Below are 23,161 nucleotides of genomic sequence, written 5' to 3' on the forward strand. Positions count from 1 at the left end.
AAATATACAATAAAGACTTTAAAAGAAATGGGTCAACAACTTATTCTTAAATGTTTCAGAGGAAAATTCTTTATACTGCACTGCCACTTTTCTGTAATCTTGTGATTGTTTCCAAATGGAAAGAAAAAGGATAAATGGAAGGTAAGAAACAGATCTAGGAGAAACTTTGGAGTTAAACTTACATGTAAAAAGAAGTGAGAGAAGAGTGGAATCCAGAATACAGGTGAAGGGACTGACCTTTAACAGGACACTTCCTGACTGGGAGTGGGCAAAATGGCCAACTAGAGGCAGCTTTCATTCAAAACTCCCCTCTAGAACGAGAAAAATTAGACTGAAGCAAACTCAGAGTAGTTGAATCCGGCGGTAGATCACAAGGTGAACAAATTAAGGCACTCAGCATTCCCACTGAGACAGACTGTGAAGATGAACATGAGACAGAGGAAGGAAAAGAACAAAGGATAGATAGGGAACAGACCATACTGGAGAAGCCTGGAGAATAGAGAGGTAAGGTGGACCCCTCCTCCAACTGGTAGACTCTGTGAGCAGTGAAACACAAGATCTCTCACCCCATGGGGGAGTCCCACAAAGGACAAAAAGTCTCATCCTTCCTGGGAGAATAGAGAGCAATTTTTGCTCCAGCTGCCTTGTGACCACAGCAAATCCCCCATCTTTCTTGGGTTGCTGGACAAACTAACCCCTTGCAGAGGCCTTCTCTCCCCATGGATGGAGATTTGGAATGCAGGTCTGGTCCAGACAGGCTGGAGGGGCTGCCCCACCTCCTTGTACCAGAAGAGTGAAAGTGCTCTGGATCCTACCCAGCCCTCAGCACAACTGAAAGAGCAAGGGTTACAGAGGTCACTGCCTCTGTCACTGGCAATCATGGTGGGATGAAAAGGAGACAGGCCCTGCCCCTGCCAATGTATTTGTTGGGAACCTCTGCATTATGTGATCCAGGGAATTGAGTGCACTACACCCCCTGCTGTGGAGGCAATAGTGGCTTGGCTGCACTGACTCTGGCATGGCGGGGTCTCTTCTGAGTCTTCCTTCTGCTATGGGGGAGCTCTCTTGACCTGCTGGAGTGGCTCTGTCTGGCGTCTGTGCCTAGTTGGCCCTTCCTGGAGGTTCGACCCTTAATTGCCCTCCTGCCTTCTTGGAGATGAACAGGCCTACCCTTGGGTGACCCCACTCTGGAAAGATCAGAGAGGCTGGTGGCAGGCCCGAGGGCTCCATTCCTTAATCTCAGGCAAAGTTCCTGGACTACTGAATCTGTTTTAGCTGGGACTTTTGGTGATAAACACTAACTTTGGAATCTGTTTGTGGGTGGGACTGAAACTGTGGCTGGGATAGTTCGATAAGCCACATACTCCCTACCCCAACATCAAGCAAAAGTTGCTTCAAATCTGCTCCTGCTGAGACTTCAGGGTAAACCTCAGCTTTCTGAATCTGAGTACGGTTGCAGCAAGTACTTCGGCTGGAATAGTAAGGTAGGCTAACTGTGAGTCACCAATAGCTTCGAAGTGTCTTCTAGAGGTCCTGCCTCCAGTCCCACCACACTCGGTTTTGAGAAGGCAAGGCCCATCCCTAGGGGCTCCTCTTGCACTGCAGCCCTGAAAGTGAGCTTTTGTGAGGCTGTATGCAAGAAAGGCCACATGTATAAGTGACCACACATCTGAACAGACAGTGCTGAAGAGGAGTGACAAGCATCTGGAACTGATTTCAGCCTGCCAGTTTTAATTTCCAAATAGGTCTACTGGCTGCTGCCTAAGGGACTCTAACTAGATTATCTCTCAGTAAAAAGGTAGTGACAATTTAACATTCTAACTTAAAAAAAAAATAATATATAAATAAACTGAAAATACACATGGAGAAGAATAAGTAGAAGAACTCTGACAACATGAAAAATCAGAACAGATCAACTCCCCAAAGAAATTACAAGGGTGATACAGAGGAAAATATCATTCATAGAGAAATTGTTGAAATGGCAGAAATAGAATTCAGAATATGGATGGCAGCAATAAAATGAATGGAATTGAGAAGAAGATGGAAAAAGAAATCTAGAAAGAAGTCTCCAAACTGTCTCAAGAAATTAGTAAAATTACAGACAACGTCACCAAGGGTCTAGATATAACTAGAAAGGATATAGCAGAGCTTAAGGAATTGAAAGAAGCATTCAAGGAGTTTCAAAACACAGTAGAGAGTTTCAACAACAGACTAGAACATGAAGAAAGTATCTCAGAAATTCAAGACAAGACTTTTGAACTTACCCATTCATTAAAAGAGGTAGAAAAGAGAACAAAAGCAAAGGTTTCTCTGAAAGAGTAATAGGACCACTCCAGAAGATCAAACATTAAAATCATAGGGATTCTTGAAAGAGAAGAGTGTCCTAATAGCATGAAAGCTCTACTTCAAGACACCCTGGTGAAGTATTGCAAAAGACCCACAAACCAAGACACTAGATAGTTTCAGAACCCTAGCACAATTCAGTTCAAACAAAGCATCTCCTAGACAATTGTTATTAACTTGGCCAAAGTCAAAATGAAAGAGAAAATACTGCAAACAGCCAGGCGTAAGGAACTTCTTACAGGTGAAAAATATCAGAGTGACCATAGACTTTTCAGCTGAAATTTTTCAAGCTAGAAGAGAGTGGTTATCTGTCTTTAACATTTTAAACAAAATGCCTTTGTATATGCCAATAACAGCCAAGATGAGAAGCTAATCAAGGACACAATCCCCTTCACAGTAGTTTCAAAGAAAATGAAATACTTAAGACTATAACTAACAAAAGAGGTGAAGGACCACTATAAAGAAAATTATGTAACCCTACAAAATGAAATAGCAGAAGATATTAACAAATGGAAGAACATATCATGCTCATGGCTGGGAAGAATCAACATTGTTAAAATGTCTATACTTCCCAAAGCAATCTACAGTTTCAACTTTCAAGACTTGGAAAAAATAATTCTGTGCTTTGTATGGAGCCAGAAAAAACTCCATACAGCTAAGGCAGTTCTTAGCAATAAAACCAAATCCAGGGACATCAGCCTACCAGACTTTAGGCTGCACAAGGCCATAGTGATCAAAACAGCACGGTATTGGCACAAAAATAGAGACACAGACATCTGGAACTTAATAGAAAAACAGGAGCTGAAACTAATATCTTACAGTCATCTAATCTTTGACAAACCAAACAAAAACACACACTGGGGGAATGAATTCCTATGCAATAAATGGTGCTGGGAGAACTGGATATCCACATGTAAAAGACTGAAACTAGACCCACACCTTTCTCCACTCACACAAATTGATTCAAGTTGATAAAAGCCCTAAATTTAAGGCACAAAATGATAAAAAATCCTCAAGGAAAGCATGGGAAAAGCACTTGAAGATATTGACCTGGGGAAAGACTTTATGAAGACAACTTCCATGGCAACTGCTACAACAACAAATGTAAACAAATGGGCCTTTATTACACTGAAAAGCTTCTGTACAGCTAAGGAGATAACCAAAGCTAATAGACAACCTACACAATGGGAAAAGATATTTGCATACTTTGAATCAGACAAAAGCTTGATAACTAGGAACTACCAAGAACTCAAATTAATTAACATGAAAATAACCAACAATCCCTTATATCAATGGGCAAGACAGATGAATAGAAACTTCTCTAAAGAAGACAGACGAATGTCTAACAAACATATGAAAAAATACTCATCATCCCTAATTATTAGAGAAATGCAAATTAAAACCAACCAGAAATATCATCTGACACTAGCAAGAATGGCCACATCACAAAATCTCAAAGTTGCAGATGCTGGCGTGGATGTGGAGAGAAGGGAACACTTTTACGCTGCTGGTGGGACTGCAAACTAGTACACCCTTTCTGGAAGGAAGTATGGAGAAACCTCATAGAACTCAAGCTAGACCTCCCATTTGATCCTGCAATCCCATTACTGGGCATCTACCCAGAAGGAAAAAAACAAAATCCTTTTACCATAAGGACACCTTCACTAGACTGTTTATTGCGGCTCCATTTACAATCGCCAAAATGTGGAAACAGCCTAAATGTCCACTGACCCAGGAATGGATTAACAAGCTGTGGTATATGTATACCATGGAATACTATTCAGCTATTAAAAGAGATGGAGGCTTTACATCTTTTGTATTAACCTGGAGAGAAGTGGAACACTTTATTCTTAGTAAAGCACCACAAGGATGGAGAAACAAGAATCCTATCTACTCAATTCTAATATGAGGACAAGTAATGACATAGCACATGGTGGGGGTGGGGGAAGGGGAGAGTAGAATGAGGGAAGGAGGGAGGGGCCTGGGGAGTCACCATGTTTGACATACCTTTTTGGGGCAGGACATAATTATAAGAGGGACTTTACGTACAAATGCAATCAATGTAACCTGGTTCAAAAAATTAGAAAAAAAAAAAAGAATAGGTTACTCACCCTATAAAATACTATATCACAGGATTCCTCCCATTTTAAGAAATTTACCAGGGACCCTGAGAGAACTGGAAGAAACAAAACTTACTAATGAACTAATGTCACTGGGGAAAATAATGAAAAAAGGATTTCAGAATGGGTGAATGACAGATATCTTGTTAGTTTATCACCCCTAGTCCATCCCCACTCTCCAGGTAACCTGATGTAGATTCATAATTGGAGTCTGAACCCACTGAAACCCTGGTGAAAAGGCCCCTACTTGGTGATCCTGTCCATACCAACATCAGTGAAGGTGAATGGCATTCCTGCCTGAATACATCACTCGTGTGGAACGAGCCAGCAATGGGGACACCCAGAGTATCCCCAACATCTTACCCTGAAAAAACAGACTATAGCCCTGTTTCAGTCACATATCAGGAGCTGACTGGTCTACACATGGCAGAAACTTGAGGATGAACAGCAGTGGCGTGGGACTGATTATTGATACTTTGCTTTGGACTTTTTCACCTTCCTTGTGATGGTGACAGCCATGACATGATGAAGGTTGTGAAAAATATATCCAAAAGGTAACACAAACTAGACAAACTCTCAAAATTGTGTTATTGGTTTACTTTTATTATGAATATCCAGGAAATCCAGAAGGTACTTGCATATATAATAATACCCAATATCAGATATGTGTGCCCCCCAGTGGGTCAGCTGTTTGCTACAATCCTTCTGAACCCCCAGAGCAAACTGAATTTGCTATGTGGTATACTGATATCCCTAGAAAGACAGTAACTCGAGCTATAACAGAAGGAATACCTAAACAAATAAAAAAATTATTAATAATAATTTTGCAATATATACAGACATGTGTCTTTTTATATTCTCAATAAGTTTTCCATGTAGAAATACTATATATTTCTGAAGAATTATTGCTATGTATTTCATATTTCATGTTGTCATATTAATTCTCTAATTGTTAATGGTATACAATGGATATTTGTATATTGAACTTAAAAAAATAATAGAATAATGGCAAATATTAAAAAAACCCACTCTCTTTGTAAGGACATCTTTGGCCTTCAGGGGGCTGCAGGGTCACATGCTGATTTTGAGAAGCTTTATTTTGCTTATGGTTATCTGTGCTGTCAGATATCACAAAAAAAGTATGCATGGACCTTGTATGTATACATTTATTCATTTATTTTGCTCATCAGCTTTCATTAGTGTTTGTGTATTTAATGTGTGGCCCAATACAACTCTTACCCTTCCAATATTCAGCAGAGAAGAAAATAAAAAAAGGTTGGACATCCCTGAAACCATTAGAAACTTATAGGAAAAAATTTATGACCTCGCAAAGTTTATGTAACAAATCTCACCTAAATTTAGGTCTTAGTTCGGTGCATTGAGACAGAAGTGTAATGCCTAGTTTCATGTCTTTGGAAATGCAAACATAGAGTTGACTAACCACAATTGTTTAGAGCAATGAAACAAGTAATCAAGAGATTATTAAATCTAAACTGGGGGAGAAAAGATATTTTAAAAACTGACAAAAAAAATCACACCAATCTGTGTACATAAAAAAAAGTTGGATAACAGTTTGGAGGATCATGTAGAGAAGTTAAGTATATTCCTACATAGTTTCACAATGTAAAATGTCACAATCCTTTGGAGAGTAGACTTAGAGGAAATGAACTCAAGTAATTTAACATACAGTTGTCATATTCTACTCAGCAATCCCAATTCTAGTATATATATATATATATATGCATTTATAAATGTATATATATGTACACATGCACAAAAGAAATGAAAAGATAAGTCCATACAAAACATAGATTTTTGTTTCTAGAAGTGGACTTCATCATAAAAAGATAATTAAAATACCCATTTACTGGTATGTAAAGAAAACACGTCATATCCAAACAATAGATTAAATTTGAAGGTAATATGCAGTGAATTCATCCAAACACAAAAGTCCACATATTATATGATTCCATTTATATGAAAAAATGAAGAGAAAGTAAATCTCCAGGGACAAAAAATATATTAGCAAGGCTTAGATAGGGTTCAGGTGGATGATCTAATTAGGAGTGGTAGCTAAGGAACACTGGGATTCTTTATGAGGTGTATTCATTTATTTTGATTTTTGTAATCTTTATTTATTTGTGAAATATTGGCAAATATCTGTAACTATACTGAAATTTATTTTTGTAATATTGGCAAATATCTGTAACTATATTAAAATCAGGGAAATGGACACTAAGTGTGTTCATGTATGGTATGTAAAATTTATCTTAATAAAACCATTACAAACAAACAAAAACAAAAAAAACCCAAACAAATGTAAGGGACAATAAAAGAAAGAATATCTTGAGTTGATTATATCCTTACTCCAAGCTGAGCCTATGTCTGATGTTTAGTTTCTACCCTTAGCAAAGGGAAGGGTATTTTTAGCATTCTGCAGAACAAAGCTCACTAGAGCAGAGAGGGTAGAGAGTGTCTTTGGGACAGGCACAGTTTGGCAGCTTCATTTTGTTCTAAAAGCCGGCCACTGCTCTGGGTTCCCAGGCTCACTAAAGCTATTCATACATATGGTTTTCCTTCCCTGGCTATATGCCTCACCAGATAGGCAGCAATGGTGGCTCATAGACCCAGGCTGTCTGACACTCACTCAGGACAATTGTTGCCTTGGCTAAATTGTGACATAAAGGACAATCATCCCTGAAGTTGCCTCAGCAGGACCTAGACTGCTAGAAATAAGAAAAAATTAGTGGGTTGATGATGGGGTGTTCTGGTGCATTGGAGACAACCTGCTAGCTCCACCTGCGTGACAGCCTAAGAATTCTGGAATCCTGTGGCGTTAAAACTTCCACAGGTGCCTGCATCACAAAGTGGCCTAAGTGTTCTTTCCTTTAGTTGGTGAGGTTCAGGAAAGGACAAAGCAGACATGTTTAATCCATATGTCTTAGATGTGCCAGCTGTGATTTTTGACAATGGTTCAGGGCTCTGCAAAGTAGGCTTTTCCGGAGATAGTGGACCTCGTCATATCATCTACTCTGTCGTGGGGCATCCTAAAGGTAACATTCCTTCAGAAAGAGCCAATGAAATGAAGCACTTTGTGGAAGAAGCCCAGGGCAAATATGAGACATTATCTTTGCACTACCCCATTGAACGTGGACTGGTAACAGGATGGGATGACATGGAGAAACTCTGGCAACACCTTTTTGAGTGCCGCCTGGGAGTAAAACCCTGTGACCAACCGGTACTCATGACGGAGCCCTCCTTGAACCCAAGAGAGACTCGAGAAATGCTTGCCGAAATGATGTTTGAGAACTTTAATGTGCCTGCTTTCTACCTGTCCAACCATGCTGTGGTAGCTCTCTATTCCTCTGCCTACATCACAGGCCTGGTGGTAGACAGTGGACATGGAGTCACCAGCACTGTCCCCATCTTTGAGGGTTATGCCCTGCCTCATGCAGTCACCAAGCTCTATGTGGCAGGGAGGGACATCACGGAGCATCTCACCCAGCAACTGTTGGCTAGGGGGTATACCTTTCCTTGCATGCTTAACAAGGACTTGGTGAATGACATTAAAGAGAAGCTGTGCTACATTGCCTTGGAGCCAGAGAAAGAGCTGTGCAAGAAGCCTGAGGAAGTCTTTCGAGAATACAGCCTTCCTGATGGGAATGTCATCCACATTGGGCATGAGTTATACCAGGTGCCAGAGGTTCTCTTTGCACCTGACCAGCTAGGCATCCACAGTCCAGGACTCTCAAAAATGGTCTGCAACAGCATCATGAAATGTGCCACTGACATCCAGAAAAAACTTTTTGGAGAGATTGTAATGTCTGGGGGCTCCTCTCTCTTTCCTGGACTGGAGGAAAGGCTCATGAAAGAACTGGATCAACTGGCTTCCATAGGGACCCCCATCAAGATCACGGCTTCTTCTGATAGATGTTTCTCTGCATGGATTGGTGCATCCATAATGACCTCCGTGAGTACTTTCAAGCAGATGTGGGTCACTTCTGAAGATTTCAAGGAGTTTGGGGCATCTGTGGTTCAGAGAAGATGCTTTTAAAGATTTCTAAGCACAGGGGATGACTCAAAGTGTCAGACTGCAGGAGTACCATCGGAAAGTTACAGGGTTTCTTGGCCTTCAGCATGATGTTCAATAAAAGGCTTTTGACATTGAAGGTTTCAGTTTATTCTTGGTAATACTAGAATTTCTGATTAGTGTTATCAATATTTAAGTGATTATAGCCTCTCTTCTTGTTCTAAGGGCCCGTTAAGTTGTTTTCTCCTTAATCAAGCTTGATTTGGGGAGGTTTCTCAGAATCAATGTGTTAAGTGGTTCTGTCTCCCGGTGCCCAGGAGACAGAATCACCAATACAAGTCAAATAAGGGGAAAGAAATGAAGTAGAAACAGGAAGACTAGGCCATTCCTACAGCTCAACAACACTTTCACTGAGTTGGCCTAGAGTCAGAACAATCAGGTTCTTGCTCCACTATTATGTGATCAAAAAGCTAAATAAAATGGAGAGAAGAGTTGAGCACAAAGATTACCATTTTTTAAGGTTCTTCTAAGCTCAGGGCCCTTGCTCATTTGGAGCAGTAAGAAACAATACCTCTAATTGAAAGGATTATATTATAAATGTCAGCCTGAATGACATAAAACCATTTATCAAAACAATTAATATTTTAAACATCTTTCCAACTCTGTGTTTACTTCTGTCACACTGCTAGCCTAAATATACCCATGAAAGTTGTCAAACACTGTACATCACTATAAATTAGGCCTTTTACTTTTTATATTTGAGTACATTGGTTTAGCAGCAATTAATTGGGAATTCCAACCAGTACTCATGATGTATGAATAATTTTATATTATATAATTTTTATTATGTAGTTTGATATTATTAATTTATAGTCAAGAGTTTTAAATGTGGGTCAGAACAAGATGGCAGACGAGAAAGAACATTTGGCCAAATGCTCCTAGTGCAACTGAGAAACAGAAGAAAGCCAAGTTATGCCTGGTGAGTCCTTGCCTTAAGCTGTGGCTTTGGTGTGCAGCAAGGTGGCAAGGGGCTAGATACAGTACATGATCCAGTGCAGTAGAGTTCTGACAACAGACCAGATGAGTGGGAGTGACCAGCCTCTCTGTGGAGGTCTGGGATGGGAGGAAGTCCTTTGAGAGAAAAACCTGGAAGAGGGGGCACATATAAACAGTATACAGCAGCCAGTTGTGAAGGCTGATTTGAGCAGATTTTGCACCAGTTTGGTGGAAGCAGAGAAGGTTGTACTTGGAAGGTCTTGGCAGCCAGGGGATGGCCATTGTGGGAAGTTTGAGAGAAGGTCCTAAGGGCAGGCCTCGTATAGGGACACAACTTTCTTTGTTCTGCCTACTGGGATTGGACCTCCACTCAGGGACTCTTGTACTCCATGGGAACTGTTGTCTAGGGGCAAGGTGAGACCTGCCTCTGAAGGTCTGAAGAGCTTTGAGATCCTAACCCAGCAGGGCCTGATGCTGAGGAAATAATCAGGGGATCAATGCAGATAATTAAGTTGGGAAAGAGGTCTATACCTGGGAACTAGAGTCCAGGAATAATCCACGTGTCTGTGGAAAACAATATTTTTGACAAGAATACTAGCCATTCAATGAGGGAGAGAATGACTTCAATAAATGGTTAGACACTGGAAATGAAAAAATAGGATAGCCATATTCAAAAGAATGAAGTTGGAAACTTATAAAAATAAAAACATGAATTACATAGATAAAAGTACCAAACTCTTAGAAGAAAACATAGGAGTACATATTTAAAATTTTGGATTTTATAATGAATTCTTAGATATGGCAAACAAATATGAACAACACCTTCTAACATAAATAAACTACATCAAAACATAAGACTTTTGTAATTTAAAGGACACTACAATGAAAGTGAAAATACAATTCAAACATAGAATGTTCTTGCATATCATGTATCTAATTAAGGCTATAATCCTGAATATGTAATAAGAAAACTTACAATTGAATAATGAAAAAGGCAACCCAATTAAATAATAATTGAAGTGGTCAAAGGCTCTGTAGAGCTATTTTTCCAAAGAAGATATTCAAACAGCCAATAAGCACATAAACAAATTTTATCCATTTGCTATAAATGAAAACCACAGAGAGATACTAAAGAATACTTTATACACAACAGGATGCCTAGTATCAAAAAGTTGAATAACACTCCACAGTAAATACTTTGAACTGTTCTACACATTGACCCTCACAATGGACTGCTAGTAAAGTAAGTGCTCATAAACTAAAGGACAAAACTTAGCTTCCACAATGATGCAAAAGATAAAACTAAGCAAGGGACTTTCACAAAATAAGATGCATAGAACACCACTACACTTATGAATTCTCTCAATGAATGTTAATGGCTTGAATTCCCCACTGAAGAGGCATAGACTGGCTGGTTAGATTAAAAAACACAAGCCATCCCTTTGCTGTCTTCAGGAAACACACCCAGGATCAAAGGAGAAATTAAAACTCAGAGTTAAGGGTTCCCTTTGCTGTCTTCAGGAAACACACCCAGCCTCAAAGGACAAATTAAAACTCAGAGTTAATGGAAGACAATTATCCAGGCAAATGGAATTCAGAAGAAAAGAGGGGATGTGATTTTATTTTCAGATACAAGTGAATTTAAAGCAACTACAGTAAAAAAAAAAAAGACAAAGATGGACACTTCATAATTGGTCAAGGGAAAAATACAAGATGACATCTCAATTCTAAATATTTATACATGCAACTTAAATGCTCCAGATTTCTGAAACAGACCTTACTTAGTCTGAGCAATATGATATCCCATAACACCATAATAGCAGGAGACTTTAACACTTCTCTTACAAAACTGAACAGATCCTGTAAAGAGAACGATACAAGGGACTTAATTGTGACCCTAGAACAACTGTGCTTGACAGACATACATAGACCACTCCATCCCAAAGATAAAGAATACACATTTTTCTCATCGGCTCATGGAACATTCTCCCAAATTAATCAGATCCTAGTACAAAAAACAAATCCCAACATAATCAAAAGAATTGAAATTTTACCTTGTATCTTCTCAGACCACAAGGCATTAAAGGTGGAACTCAAATCCAATAAAAATGTTCAACCCCACACAAAGGCATAGAAATTAAACAACCTTATGCTGAAGACAGTATAGGAAGAGATGAAAGAGGAAATCTCTAACTTCCCTGAGCATAATAACAATGAAGACACAAGCTACCAAAGCCTGTGTGATACAGAAAAAGTAGTCCTGAGAGGAAAATTTATCGCTTTAGATGCTGACATCTGAAAAACAGAAAGAAAGCACATCAACAAACTCACAAGCCATCTTATGGAATTGGAAAATGAAGAACAATCTAAGCCTAAATCCAGCAAAAGAAAAGAAATATCCAAAATTAAATCAGAGATTAATGAAATTGAAAACAAAAGAATCATTCAGAAAATTAATGAAACAAGGAGTTAGTTTTCTGAAAAAATAAAATAGATAAAGCTTTGGCCATACTAACTAGAAATAGAAAAATAAAATCTCTAGTGACCTCAATCAGAAATGATAAAGGGGAAATAACAACAGATGCCACAGTGATATAAGAGATTATCTCTGTATACTACAAGAAACTCTATGCCCAGAAATTTGACAATGTGAAGGAAATGGATCAATATTTAGAATCACACCCTCTTCTTAGACTTAGCCAGGAATAAATAGATCTCCTGAACAGACCAATTTTAAGCACTCAGATCAAAGAAACAATAACAAACCTCCCAAGAAAAAAATGCCCTGGTCTTAATGGCTTCACACCAGAATTCTATCAAACCTTCAAAGAAGAGCATATTCCCATACTGCAGAAATTATTCCAAATATTTGAGGAGGAACAAATCTTCCCCAACATGTTCTACAAAGCAAACATCACTCTGATACCAAAACTAGGAAAAGATCCAACTAAAAAGGAGAACTTCAGACCAATTTGACCAATGAAAATAGAGGCAAAAATTCTCAACAAAATCCTTTCCAATAGATTACAGCTTATCATCAAAAAAGTCATACATCACAATCAAGTAGGTTTCATCCCAGGGATGCAAGGCTGGTTTAACACACTCAAGTATATAAATATAATCTACCATATCAACAGATGCAAAAACAAAGACCATATGATCCTTTCAATAGACACAGAGAAAGCATTCGATAAAATCCAGTATCCCTTTCAAATTAGAACACTGAAGAGTATAGGCATAGGTGGCAGATTTCTTTAACTGATCGAAGCCATCTATGACAAACCCACAGCTAATAGTTTACTTAACGGGGTAAAACTATAGGCTTTTCCACTTAGAAATGGAACCAGACAAGGTTGTCCTCTATTGCCACTACTGTTCAATATAGTGCTGGAAGTTCTAGCAAATATAATCAGGCAAGAGAAGGAAATAAAGGGCATCCCAATGGGAGCAGTGGCGATCAAAATCCCCTTTTTTGCTGATGATATGATCTTATACTTAGACAACCCCAAAGACTCCACAAAAGACTCCTGGAAGTCATCAAAAAATAAAGTAATGTCTCAGGATATAAAATTGATATCCACAAATCAGTAGTCTTTGTATATGCCAATAACAACCAAAATGAGATGCTAATCAGGACCACAATCACCTTCACAGTAGCTTCAAAGAAAATGAAATACCTAGGAATATACTTAACAAAAGAGGTGAAGGACTTCTATAAAGAAAGTTATCCTAAGAAAATAAATAGTAGAAGATATTAACAAATGGAAGAACATACCATGCTCATGGCTGGGAAGAATCAACATCATAAAAATGTCCATACTACCCAAAGCAATCCACAAATTTAATTCAATCACCATCAAGGCAACAACATCATACTTTAAGAAAAAATTGTGGTATATGTACACCATGGAATATTACGCAGCCTTAAAGAAAGACTTTACCTCTTTCATGTTTACATGGATGGAGCTGGAACATATTCTTCTTGGCAAAGTATCTCAAGAATGGAAGAAAAAGTATCCAATGTACTCAGCCCTACTATGAAACTAATTTAGCTATAAATGGATGGAGGGATGGTAATTGGTGGGACCACACCTACAGTGCATCTTACAAGGGTACATGTGAAACTTACTAAATGTAGAATATAAATGTCTTAACATAATAACTAAGAAAATGCCAGGAAGGCTATGGTAACCAGTGTGATGAAAATATTTCAAATTGTATATAAAACCAGCATGGTACCCCATGATTGCATTAATGTACACAGCTATGATTTAATAAAAAAAAAAATTAAAAAACTAGAAAAAATAATACTATGCTTCATATGGAACCAGAAAAAACACTGAATAGATAATTCAATTCTAAGAAATAAAAACAAATCTGGAGGCATCATTTTGCTAGACTTCAGGTTATAGTACAAGTCGACATGATCAAAACAGCATAGCAGTGGCACAAAAATAGAGATATAGACCTATGGATTAGAATAGAGAACCTAGAGATGAAACAAACCACTTATTGCCAACTGATCTTTGATAAACCAAATGAAAGCTGATACTGGGGAAAAGAATTCCTATTTAATAAACGGTGCTAGGAGAACTGGTTAGCCACATATAGAAGACTGAAACTGGACCTGCACCTCTCACCAATTACAAAAGTTTACTCTTGCTGAATAAAAATTTAAATTCAAGACGCCAAACAACAAAAATTCTAGAAGAAAGTGTGGGGAAAACTCTTGACAAAATTGGCCTGGAAAAAGATTTTATATAGAAGACCCCCTTGGCAATCACAGCAGCACCAAAAATAAATAAATGGAACATGATCAAGCTTAAAAGCTTCTGCATAGCTAAGCATATAACAACTAAAGCAAACAGCCTGGATTGTGATTCCTGGGACAATTGGTTTGGAATTCTTGACCTGGGCTGGCCACTGGGGGACCCTCCAAGGTTGAGCCCTGTTTGTGTCATTGTTGGAAGGACTAATTCTCCTCTCCCAGTTGTCACCAGTGGGGGACAAGGTATCTTAATTGCTTGTATCTCTCCTCAGCTGGGATTTTAGCCTCAAACTGCTGATTCACTATGATTGAATAGAGGCTGGGTGAACACAAGGTAGAGTCACCTAGCCCCATCACATCAATCAGGTTCCCAGAGTCTCAGGCTATAGAACTGAAAGGGACCTTTTTAAAGCTGTAGGGGAAAAGCCACAGACACCAGTCCCAGCTCTTTGGAAAAGGGCTGGTTAACTACAACTCCTGGGGCCCTCAATCCAATTTCACCTTACCACCTTTTCTAGCAAAATTGTGAAAAATAATCATGGGGCAGAACCAGTAGAAAACCTCTGGTAACATGAATAATCAGAGTAGATCAGCTTCCCCAAGGAACAACAAAGGAGATACAACAGAAGATGCCATTGATAAACAAATGGCTGAAATGTCAGAAACAGAATTCAGAATATGGATGGCAAATAAGATTAATAAAATGGAAGTAAAGTTGGAATTAGAAATTCAAGGAGTAATTCAAAAGTTGTCTCAAGAAATCAATGAATTCAAAGACAAAATCTCCAAGGATTTAGACATAATGTGAAAAGAAATTGCAAACCTCAAAGAAATGAGAAAGTTATTCAAGGAACTTTGTAATACAGTAGAATCCCTCAGTAATAGAGTGGAGCAGTCAGAAGAAAGGATCTCTGAAGTTGAAGACAAACTTTCTTAGCACTCCCAAATGCTCAAAGACGCAGAGAAGTGGACAGCAAAAATGGATCACTTCCTGAGAGAGTTGTGGGACCACGCCAAAAGAGCAAACATTCACCTTATAGGAATTCTTAAAGGAGAAGGCGATGGTCCTAAAGGCACAGATGCTCTATTCCAAGATATAATGGAGGAGAATTTCACAAGCAATGCAAGAGATACAGAAATTCAGACAGCAGATAGTTCAGAACCCCAGCATGACTCAATACAAATAAAGCATCTCCTAGAAGCAGCCAGATGTAAGAAAAGTATAACCTACAAGGGGAAGAATATTAGAATGAATGCAGATCTCTCAGCTGAAACTTTTCAAGACAGAAGAGGATGGTCATCCACCTGCAATCTTCTAAAACAAAACAACTTTCATCCCAGGATCCTGTATAGAGCTCAAATGAGTTTCATTTGTGATGAAAAAGTATCATAAGAATAGAAAGTATGCAGTGTACTCAATACTCTTTGAAACCAATAGATAAACAACTACATCCCCATAGGAGGGGAAAACACAACTGAATTCAAATGCCAGGGAAGAGGGAGGAGGGAGAAGGAAAAGGGGAGGAGGGAAGATGATTGGAAAGCTCTTACCTAATGGGCACAATGTATGGGTATACAGCACACCCCCTGGGTGAAGGGCTCAACTACAACTTGAACTTTACCTAAGAAAGGCAATGTAACTTAATCATTTGTACCCTTGTATTAATCTGAAATTAAAAAAAGAAATATGGTACTGGCTCCCAAATCAAATTATAAATTCTTGGAATTGCATGGAAAGAGTATATGTAGATGAAGTAATATAATATATAATATAGCTAGCTTTTTAGCATATCAGGACACTTTCTGAATTATAATAAGAGTAAGAATGAGAGCATGGGTGCATGCCCAATCTGATTTTATATTTCATGGCAGAAAATTCAGGGAGTTCTCATGTGATGGTTATTTTCTCTGTGAAGCAGGAGGCAAAGGCATCCATTGAGAATGAATGGGAAGAGGGGTAGTTGGAAGTTTGAGAAAAGTAGAGAAATTCTGAAAAAATAATTGTGGAGGATAACAAAACAAGATAACCCCAAGGAATACGATAATATTGCTGGGCAGTGCTGAGAGCCCATGTGAGTTTTGTGACTGTGATTTTTTATTGGTACTAATGTACCCATTGTAGAAATGATTCTTCTAAAATAGGGCTTGGCTGCTGAAGATAGGTAGGGACAAGGGTGACAGTTGACAACATTAATCATTTGAATTTTGCCAGGGAGGGCCAAAGGGACAAGGGATTTTAGATTATTTGCAAGAGAACTTGAAATGACAGACCACATGCCCTTGAATTTGGGGGAATATGTTTTTCTACATTTTCCTTAAAGGAACTCCTACATATATAGAAATTCTCTAAACTTTTACTTACTGATGGAGAAAACACTGAAAACTATAACTTAGTAAAATTCCAAGATGTTAGAATAAATCCAAAATTGAATGCTCTCCAAGCTGAAAATCTGACTCTTCCCAATAAATTACAATAACGTTCTCTAGTTTGTTTGCTCATCATTTGGCATTACTAATCAGAAGTTTAAAGAGCTGGCACATACTTACATATTTTAGGTTGAGAAGACCCTGTCTGTTCAGTGACATTAGAAATGGGTTAATTATATGGATTTTATACCAAACACCTAAGGTATAATCCCATTACAGTCCAGATACCTGCATGTCCAAACAAGCAGCTTTACTTTTATCTATTTTATTTATTGGAGTTCTGAAGATTAAACTGGAAGTTTCTACTTTCAAAAAAAAAAAAAAAGAGGAAGGAAGGAAGGGAAACACCAACTGTCTATTGAAGTGAACCCTTAACCAGTGTGTCAATTAAAAAAAAAAAAAAACCTGTCAATTATAATGCCTGTATTATCTTCCTCACCAGAGTTTTGGGAGAATGAGCTAATGAAGGATTGCCAAAATAGATAATAAGAAGATTATTGGGAAGTTGAAGGAAGATAAGCAAGTCTAGTGTTTGAGGCACTGCCACAGTAAGAAAGACCTGGCAGTTGGAAGTCCTAGGCAGCATGAGGCTGCTGTGTGCAATGGAGAGGAGCTAGGACTGAAGAGCCACATAGGGGAAGGCAAGAGTCTAGGAGGAGATTACAGGCCACTGAAGACAAACTTTGCTATTTTCACAATTTTTGTGATATCTGGTTCTTTACATGGCAAAATTTGAGATAACATGATACAACCCTTTCTCAGGATGTAACAGTCTGAAAGATGAAGACAGAGAAAATAAAACTAAAATATGTCTTACCAAGTGTGGTGGGTTAAATGGTCTGTACCTATCATAACTCTAGAAACGTGTGAGATCTTATTTTGAAAAAGTATGTTGCAGCAAATGTAATTAAATTAAGGATATTAAATTAGAATACCCTGGATTAACCTAGTGGGCACTAAATCCAATGATAAGTATCTTTACAAGAGACAAAAAGGGAGATGAGGAGAAAACCATGTGAAGATAGAGGTTAAGAAGGAATTTACTTAGTGACAAATTAAGGAATTCTGACAGACACCAGAATCTGAAGGAGGCAAGAAAATGGTTTTTCCTAGAGTTTCCTGAGGGACTGTGGCCTGTTGACAACCGTATTTCAAATTTCTAGCCTCCAGAACTATGAAAGTATAAATTTCTGTTGTCCTAAGCCACCCAGTTTGGGGTAATTTGTTATAGTAGCCCTGTAACTGATACACCAAGCAAGTCATTTCAACATACAGTGGTTCCACTATAGTTATCAAAACCACAGGATGCATTCTAAACCTGTAGGTCTTTTGCACTAAACAATAATAATAGAAATAGTAGTCACTGCTAATGTTTGTTGGGATTTTAGATACTAGACACTGTGTTGAATAATGTAAATGAATTACTTTTCTTAGTCCTTACAACAGCTCTACAATAGAGATACTGCTATTAATCTACTTCTACAGATGAGAGGATCAAGGCTTAACAACTTGGCTAAGGTCACATAGCCACTAGACAGTAAAGCAGGGACTGTAACCCACACAGACTGATTCTGAAGCCCATACTTTTTTTTTTTTTATTGTTGAGGATTCATTAAGGGTAGAAGAAACCAGGTTACGTTGATTGCATATGTTAAGTATAGTCCCTCTTATAATTGTGTCTTGCCCCCAAAAGGTGTGTCACACACTGAGACCCTCACCCCCTTCCTCCTTCCCTCTCTCTACTCTTCCTTCCTCCAACCCTTCCTTCTTGTCTCTCTGCTCTCCCCTTCCCCTCCCCCCCACTGTGTACTAGGTCATTAATTGTCCTTATATCCACATTGAGTACATAGGATTCATGCTCCTCCATTCTTATGATGCTTTACTAAGAAGAATGTGCTCCATTTCCATCTAGGTTAATACAAAGGATGTAAAGTCTCCATTTTTTTTAATGGCTGAATAGTATTCCATGGGGTACATATACCACAGCTTGTTAATCCATTCCTGGGTTGGTGGGCATTTAGGCTGCTTCCACATTTTGGGGATTGTAAATTGAGCTGCAATAAATAGTCTAGTGCAAGTGTCCTTATGGTAAAAGGTTTTTTTTTTTTTCTTCTGGGTAGATGCCCAGTAATGGGAATGCAGGATCAAATGAGAGGTCTAGCTTGAGTGCTTTGAGGGTCTCCATGCTTCCTTCCAAAAAGGTTGCATTAGTTTGCAGTCCCACCAGCAGTGTAAAAGTGTTCCTTTCTCTCCACGTTCACGCCAGTATCTGCAGTTTTGAGATTTTGTGATATGGGCCATTCTCACTGGGGTTAGATGATATCTCAGGGAGGTTTTGATTTGCATTTCTCTAAGAACTAGGGATGATGAGCATTTTTTTTATGTTTGTTAGCCATTTGTCTGTCTACTTTAGAGAAGGTTCTATTCATTTCTCTTGCCTATTGATATATGGGATTGTTGGCTTTTTTCATGTGGATTAATTTGAGTTCTCTATAGATCCTAGTGATCAAGCTCTTGTCTGATTCAAAATATGCAAATATCCTTTCCCATTGTGTAGGCTATTTGGTGTGGTTGTTGTCTCCTTAGCTGTACAGAGCTTTTCAGTTTCATTAAGTCTGATATGTTCATTTTTGTTGTTGCAATTGCCATGGAAGTCTTCTTCATAAAGTCTTTTCACAGGCTGATATAATCAAGTGCTTTTCCTATGCTTTCTTTGAGGATTTTTATTGTTTCATGCCTGAAATTTAGGGCTTTTATCCATCTTGAATCAATTTTTGTGAATGAAGAAAGGTGCGGATCCATTTTCAGTCTTTTACATATGGATATCAAGTTTTCCCAGCACCATTTATTGAATAGGGATTCTTTTCCCTAGTGTATGTTCTTGTTTGGTTTATTGAAGATTAGGTGGCTGTAAGATGTTAGTTTTATTTCCTGGTTTTCTGTTCGATTCCAAATGTCTATGCCTCTATTTCATGCCAAAACCATGGTGTTTTGATCACTAATACCTCTAGTACAGCCTGAAGTCTGGTATGCTGATGCCCCCGGCTTTGTTTCTATTACTAAGAACTGCCTTAGCTATATGTCATTTTTTTTTTCGGGTTCTGTACAAAACAAAGAATTATTTTTTCCAGGTCTTGAAAGTACAGTGTTGTATTTTAATAGGGATAGCAGGGAATGTGTAGATTTCTTTGGGAAGTATAGACATTTTAACAATGTTGATTCTTCCCAGATATGAGCATGGTATGTTCATCTATGTGTTAATATCCTGTGCTATTTCTTAGGGTTTCATAATTTTCTTTATAGAGGTCCTTCACCTCTTTTGTTAGGTATATTCCTAAGTATTTCATTTTCCTTGAAGCTATGGTGAAGGGCATTGTGTCCTTAATTAGCCTCTCATCTTGGCTGTTATTGGCGTATACAAAGACTACTGACTTGTGGACACTGATTTTATATCCTGAGATATTACTGTATTTTTTGATGACTTCCAGAAGTCTTTTGTGGAGTCTTGGGGGTTCTCTAAGTATAAGATCATATTGTCAGCAAAGAGGGAGAGTTTGACCTCCTCTTCTCCCATTTGGATGCTCTTTATTTCCTTCTCTTGCCTGTTTGTATGCGCTAAACTTCCAGCACTACGTTGCATAGTAGTGGTGATAGAGGACAACTTTGTCTGGTTCCACTTCTAAGTGGAAAAGCTTTCAGTTTTACTCCATTAAGTAAAATATTAGCTGTGGGTTTGTCATAGACAGCTTTGATCAGTTTAAGAAATGTGCCACCTACACCTAAACTCCCCAGTGTTCTAATTAGGAAAGGATGCTGGATTGTATCGAATGTGTTTTCTGTATCTATTGAAAGGATCATATGTTCTTTGTTTTTGCTCCTGTTGATATGGTGAATAATGTTTATGGACTTGCATATGTTAAACCAGCCTTGCATCCCTGGGATGAAAACTACTTGATCATGATGTATGACTTTTTTCATGATAAGCTGTAATCTATTGGCTAGGATTTTGTTGAGAATTTTTGCATCTATATTCATGAGTGAGATTGGTCTGAAATTCTCCTTTTTGTTTGGGTCTTTTCCTGGTTTTGGTATCAGGGTGATGTTTGCTTCATAGAACATGTTGGGGGAAGATTCCTTCTTCCTCAAATTTTTGGAATATTTTCTGCAGTATGGGAATACACTCTTTCTTGAATGTTTGATAGAATTATGGTGTGAAGCCATCTGGACCAGGGCCTTTTTTTCTTTGGAGATTTGTTATTGTTTCTTTGTCTGAGTGCTTAAAATTGGTCTGTTCAGGAGATCTATTTATTCCTGGCTTAGTCTAGGGAGAGGGTGTGATTTTAAATATTGATCCATTTCCTTCACATCATCAAATTTCTGGGCATAGAGTTTCTTGTAATATTCAGAAATAATCTCTTGTATCTCTGTGGCATCAGTTGTTATTTCCCATTTATCATTTCTGATTGAGGTTACCAGAGATTTTACTTTTCTATTTCTAGTTTGGCCAAAGGTTTATCTCTTTTATTTATTTTTTCAAAAAAACAACTCCTTGTTTCATTAATTTTCTGAATGATTCTTTTGCTTTCATTAATCAATTTCATTAATCCAATTCAATTCAATTTCATTAATTTCTGATTTAATTTTGGATATTTCTTTTCTTCTGCTGGATTTAGGCTTAGATTGTTCTTCTTTTTCCAATTCCAAAGGATGGCTTATGAGTTTGTTGATGCACTCTCTCTGCTTTTTGGAAGTAGGCATCTAAAGTGATAACGTTTCTTCCCAGGACTACTTTTGCCCCACCAAATCCCACACATTTTGGTAGCTTGTGTCTTCATTATTGTTCTGCTCAAGGAATTTAATGATTTCCTCTTTTATTTCTTCCTGCACCCAACTTTCATTCAGTATAAGGTTGTTTAATTTCCATTCCTTTGTGTGGGGTTGAATGTTTTTGTTGGAGTTGAGTTCCATCATTAACGCCTTGTGGTCTGAGAAGATACAAGGTAAAATGCCAATTCTTTTCCTTCTGTTGAGGTTTGTTTTGGGTCCGAGGATATGATTAATTTTGGAGAATGTTCCATGGGCAGATGAGAAGAATTTATATTCTTTAGTTTGGGGATGGAGCATTCTATTAACTTTTATCAAGCACAGTTGTTCTAGTGTTACAATTAAATACTTTGCATCTTTGTTTAGTTTCTGTTTAGAGGATCTGTCCAGCTCTGGAAGAGGAATGTTAAAGTCCCCTGTTATTATGGAGTTATAGGATATCACATTGCTCAAACTATTTAAGGTCTGTTTCAAGAATGTGGGAACATTCAAGTTGTGTGCATAAATATTTTTTTCACAATTTAAATTGTTTATTATGTCATCTAAGTCTCTTTCATTCTATAAATTGCCTCTGGGAAACTTTTTTTTTTATTTCAATGAAAACGTTTAAGATAAGGACTAGAAACAAAAACCTCATAAAGAACAAATGAACAGTAGTGTATTTTTGAAGCTGCTTCAATCGCATGGGGGATCCTCCTCATAAAATCCTCACCCAGACCGATTTCTTCAAGGGTTTTCCCAGCACTCTCTTCTAGTATTTTTATAGTTTCATGTCTTAAGTTTAAATCTTTAATCCAGTGAGAGTTTATCTTAGTTAATGGTGAAAGGTGTGGGTCCAGTTTCAGTCTTCTACAGGTTGCCAGCCAGTTCACCCAGCACCATTTGTTAAATAGGGAATCTTTTCCCCACTGAATGTTTTTAATTGGTTTGTCAAAGATCAAATAACAGTGAGTAGCTGGGTTCATCTCTTGGTTCTCTATTCTGTTCCATACATCTAATTCTCTGTTTTTGTGCCAATACCATGCTGTTTTGATCACTATCAATTTATAGTATAGTCTGAAGTCTGGTAGTGTGATTCCTCCTGCTTTGTTTTTATTTCTGAGTAATGTCTTGGCTATTTGAGATTTTTCTGATTCCATATAAAACGAAGTATTATTTTTTCAAGATCTTTAAAGTATGACAGTGGAACTTTAATAGGGATTGCATTAAAATTATATATTGCTTTGGGTAGTATGGACATTTTAACAATGTTGATTTTTCCCAACCAAGAGCATGGTATGTTTTTCCATTTTTTAACATTTTTAGCTATTTCATTTCTTAGAGTTTCATAGTTCTCTTTATAGAGATTTTTCACAGACCTGATCAAACTAAAATGCTTCTGCACAGACAAGAACACAGTAAGTAAAGCAAGCAAACAGCCCTCAGAATGAGAAAAGATATTTGCAGGTTATGTCTCCGACAAAGGTTTAATAACCAGAATCCACAGAGAACTCAAACGTATAAGGAAGAAAAGAACAAGTTATCCCATTTCAGGCTAGGCAAGGGACTTGAAGAGAAACTTCTCTGAAGAAGACAGGTGCACAGCCTACAGACATATGAAAAAATGCTCATCATCTTTAATCATCAGAGAAATGCAAATCAAAACTACCTTGA

At 37.9% G+C, this 23,161-nt stretch overlaps 2 protein-coding genes across 2 annotated transcripts in view; one reads left to right on the forward strand and one right to left on the reverse strand.

Moving 5' to 3' along the window:
* Positions 1–23,161, reverse strand: part of TENM1 (teneurin transmembrane protein 1) — a 442,965-nt gene that overhangs the window by 249,478 nt on the left and 170,326 nt on the right. The gene's annotated exons all lie outside the window — the stretch shown is intronic.
* On the forward strand, positions 7,387–8,517 carry LOC128577965 (actin-related protein T1-like). The gene has a single exon (XM_053580317.1). It carries the CDS (start codon positions 7,387–7,389, stop codon positions 8,515–8,517), a length of 1,131 nt encoding a protein of 376 aa, XP_053436292.1.

This window comes from Nycticebus coucang, chromosome X, assembly GCF_027406575.1.
Source record: "Nycticebus coucang isolate mNycCou1 chromosome X, mNycCou1.pri, whole genome shotgun sequence".
NCBI classification, from domain to species: Eukaryota; Metazoa; Chordata; class Mammalia; order Primates; family Lorisidae; genus Nycticebus; species Nycticebus coucang.

Bases quoted from the DNA above. Each gene is read 5' to 3' on its own strand.
- LOC128577965 (XM_053580317.1), top strand. From the start codon at position 7,387: ATGTTTAATCCATATGTCTTAGATGTGCCAGCTGTGATTTTTGACAAT.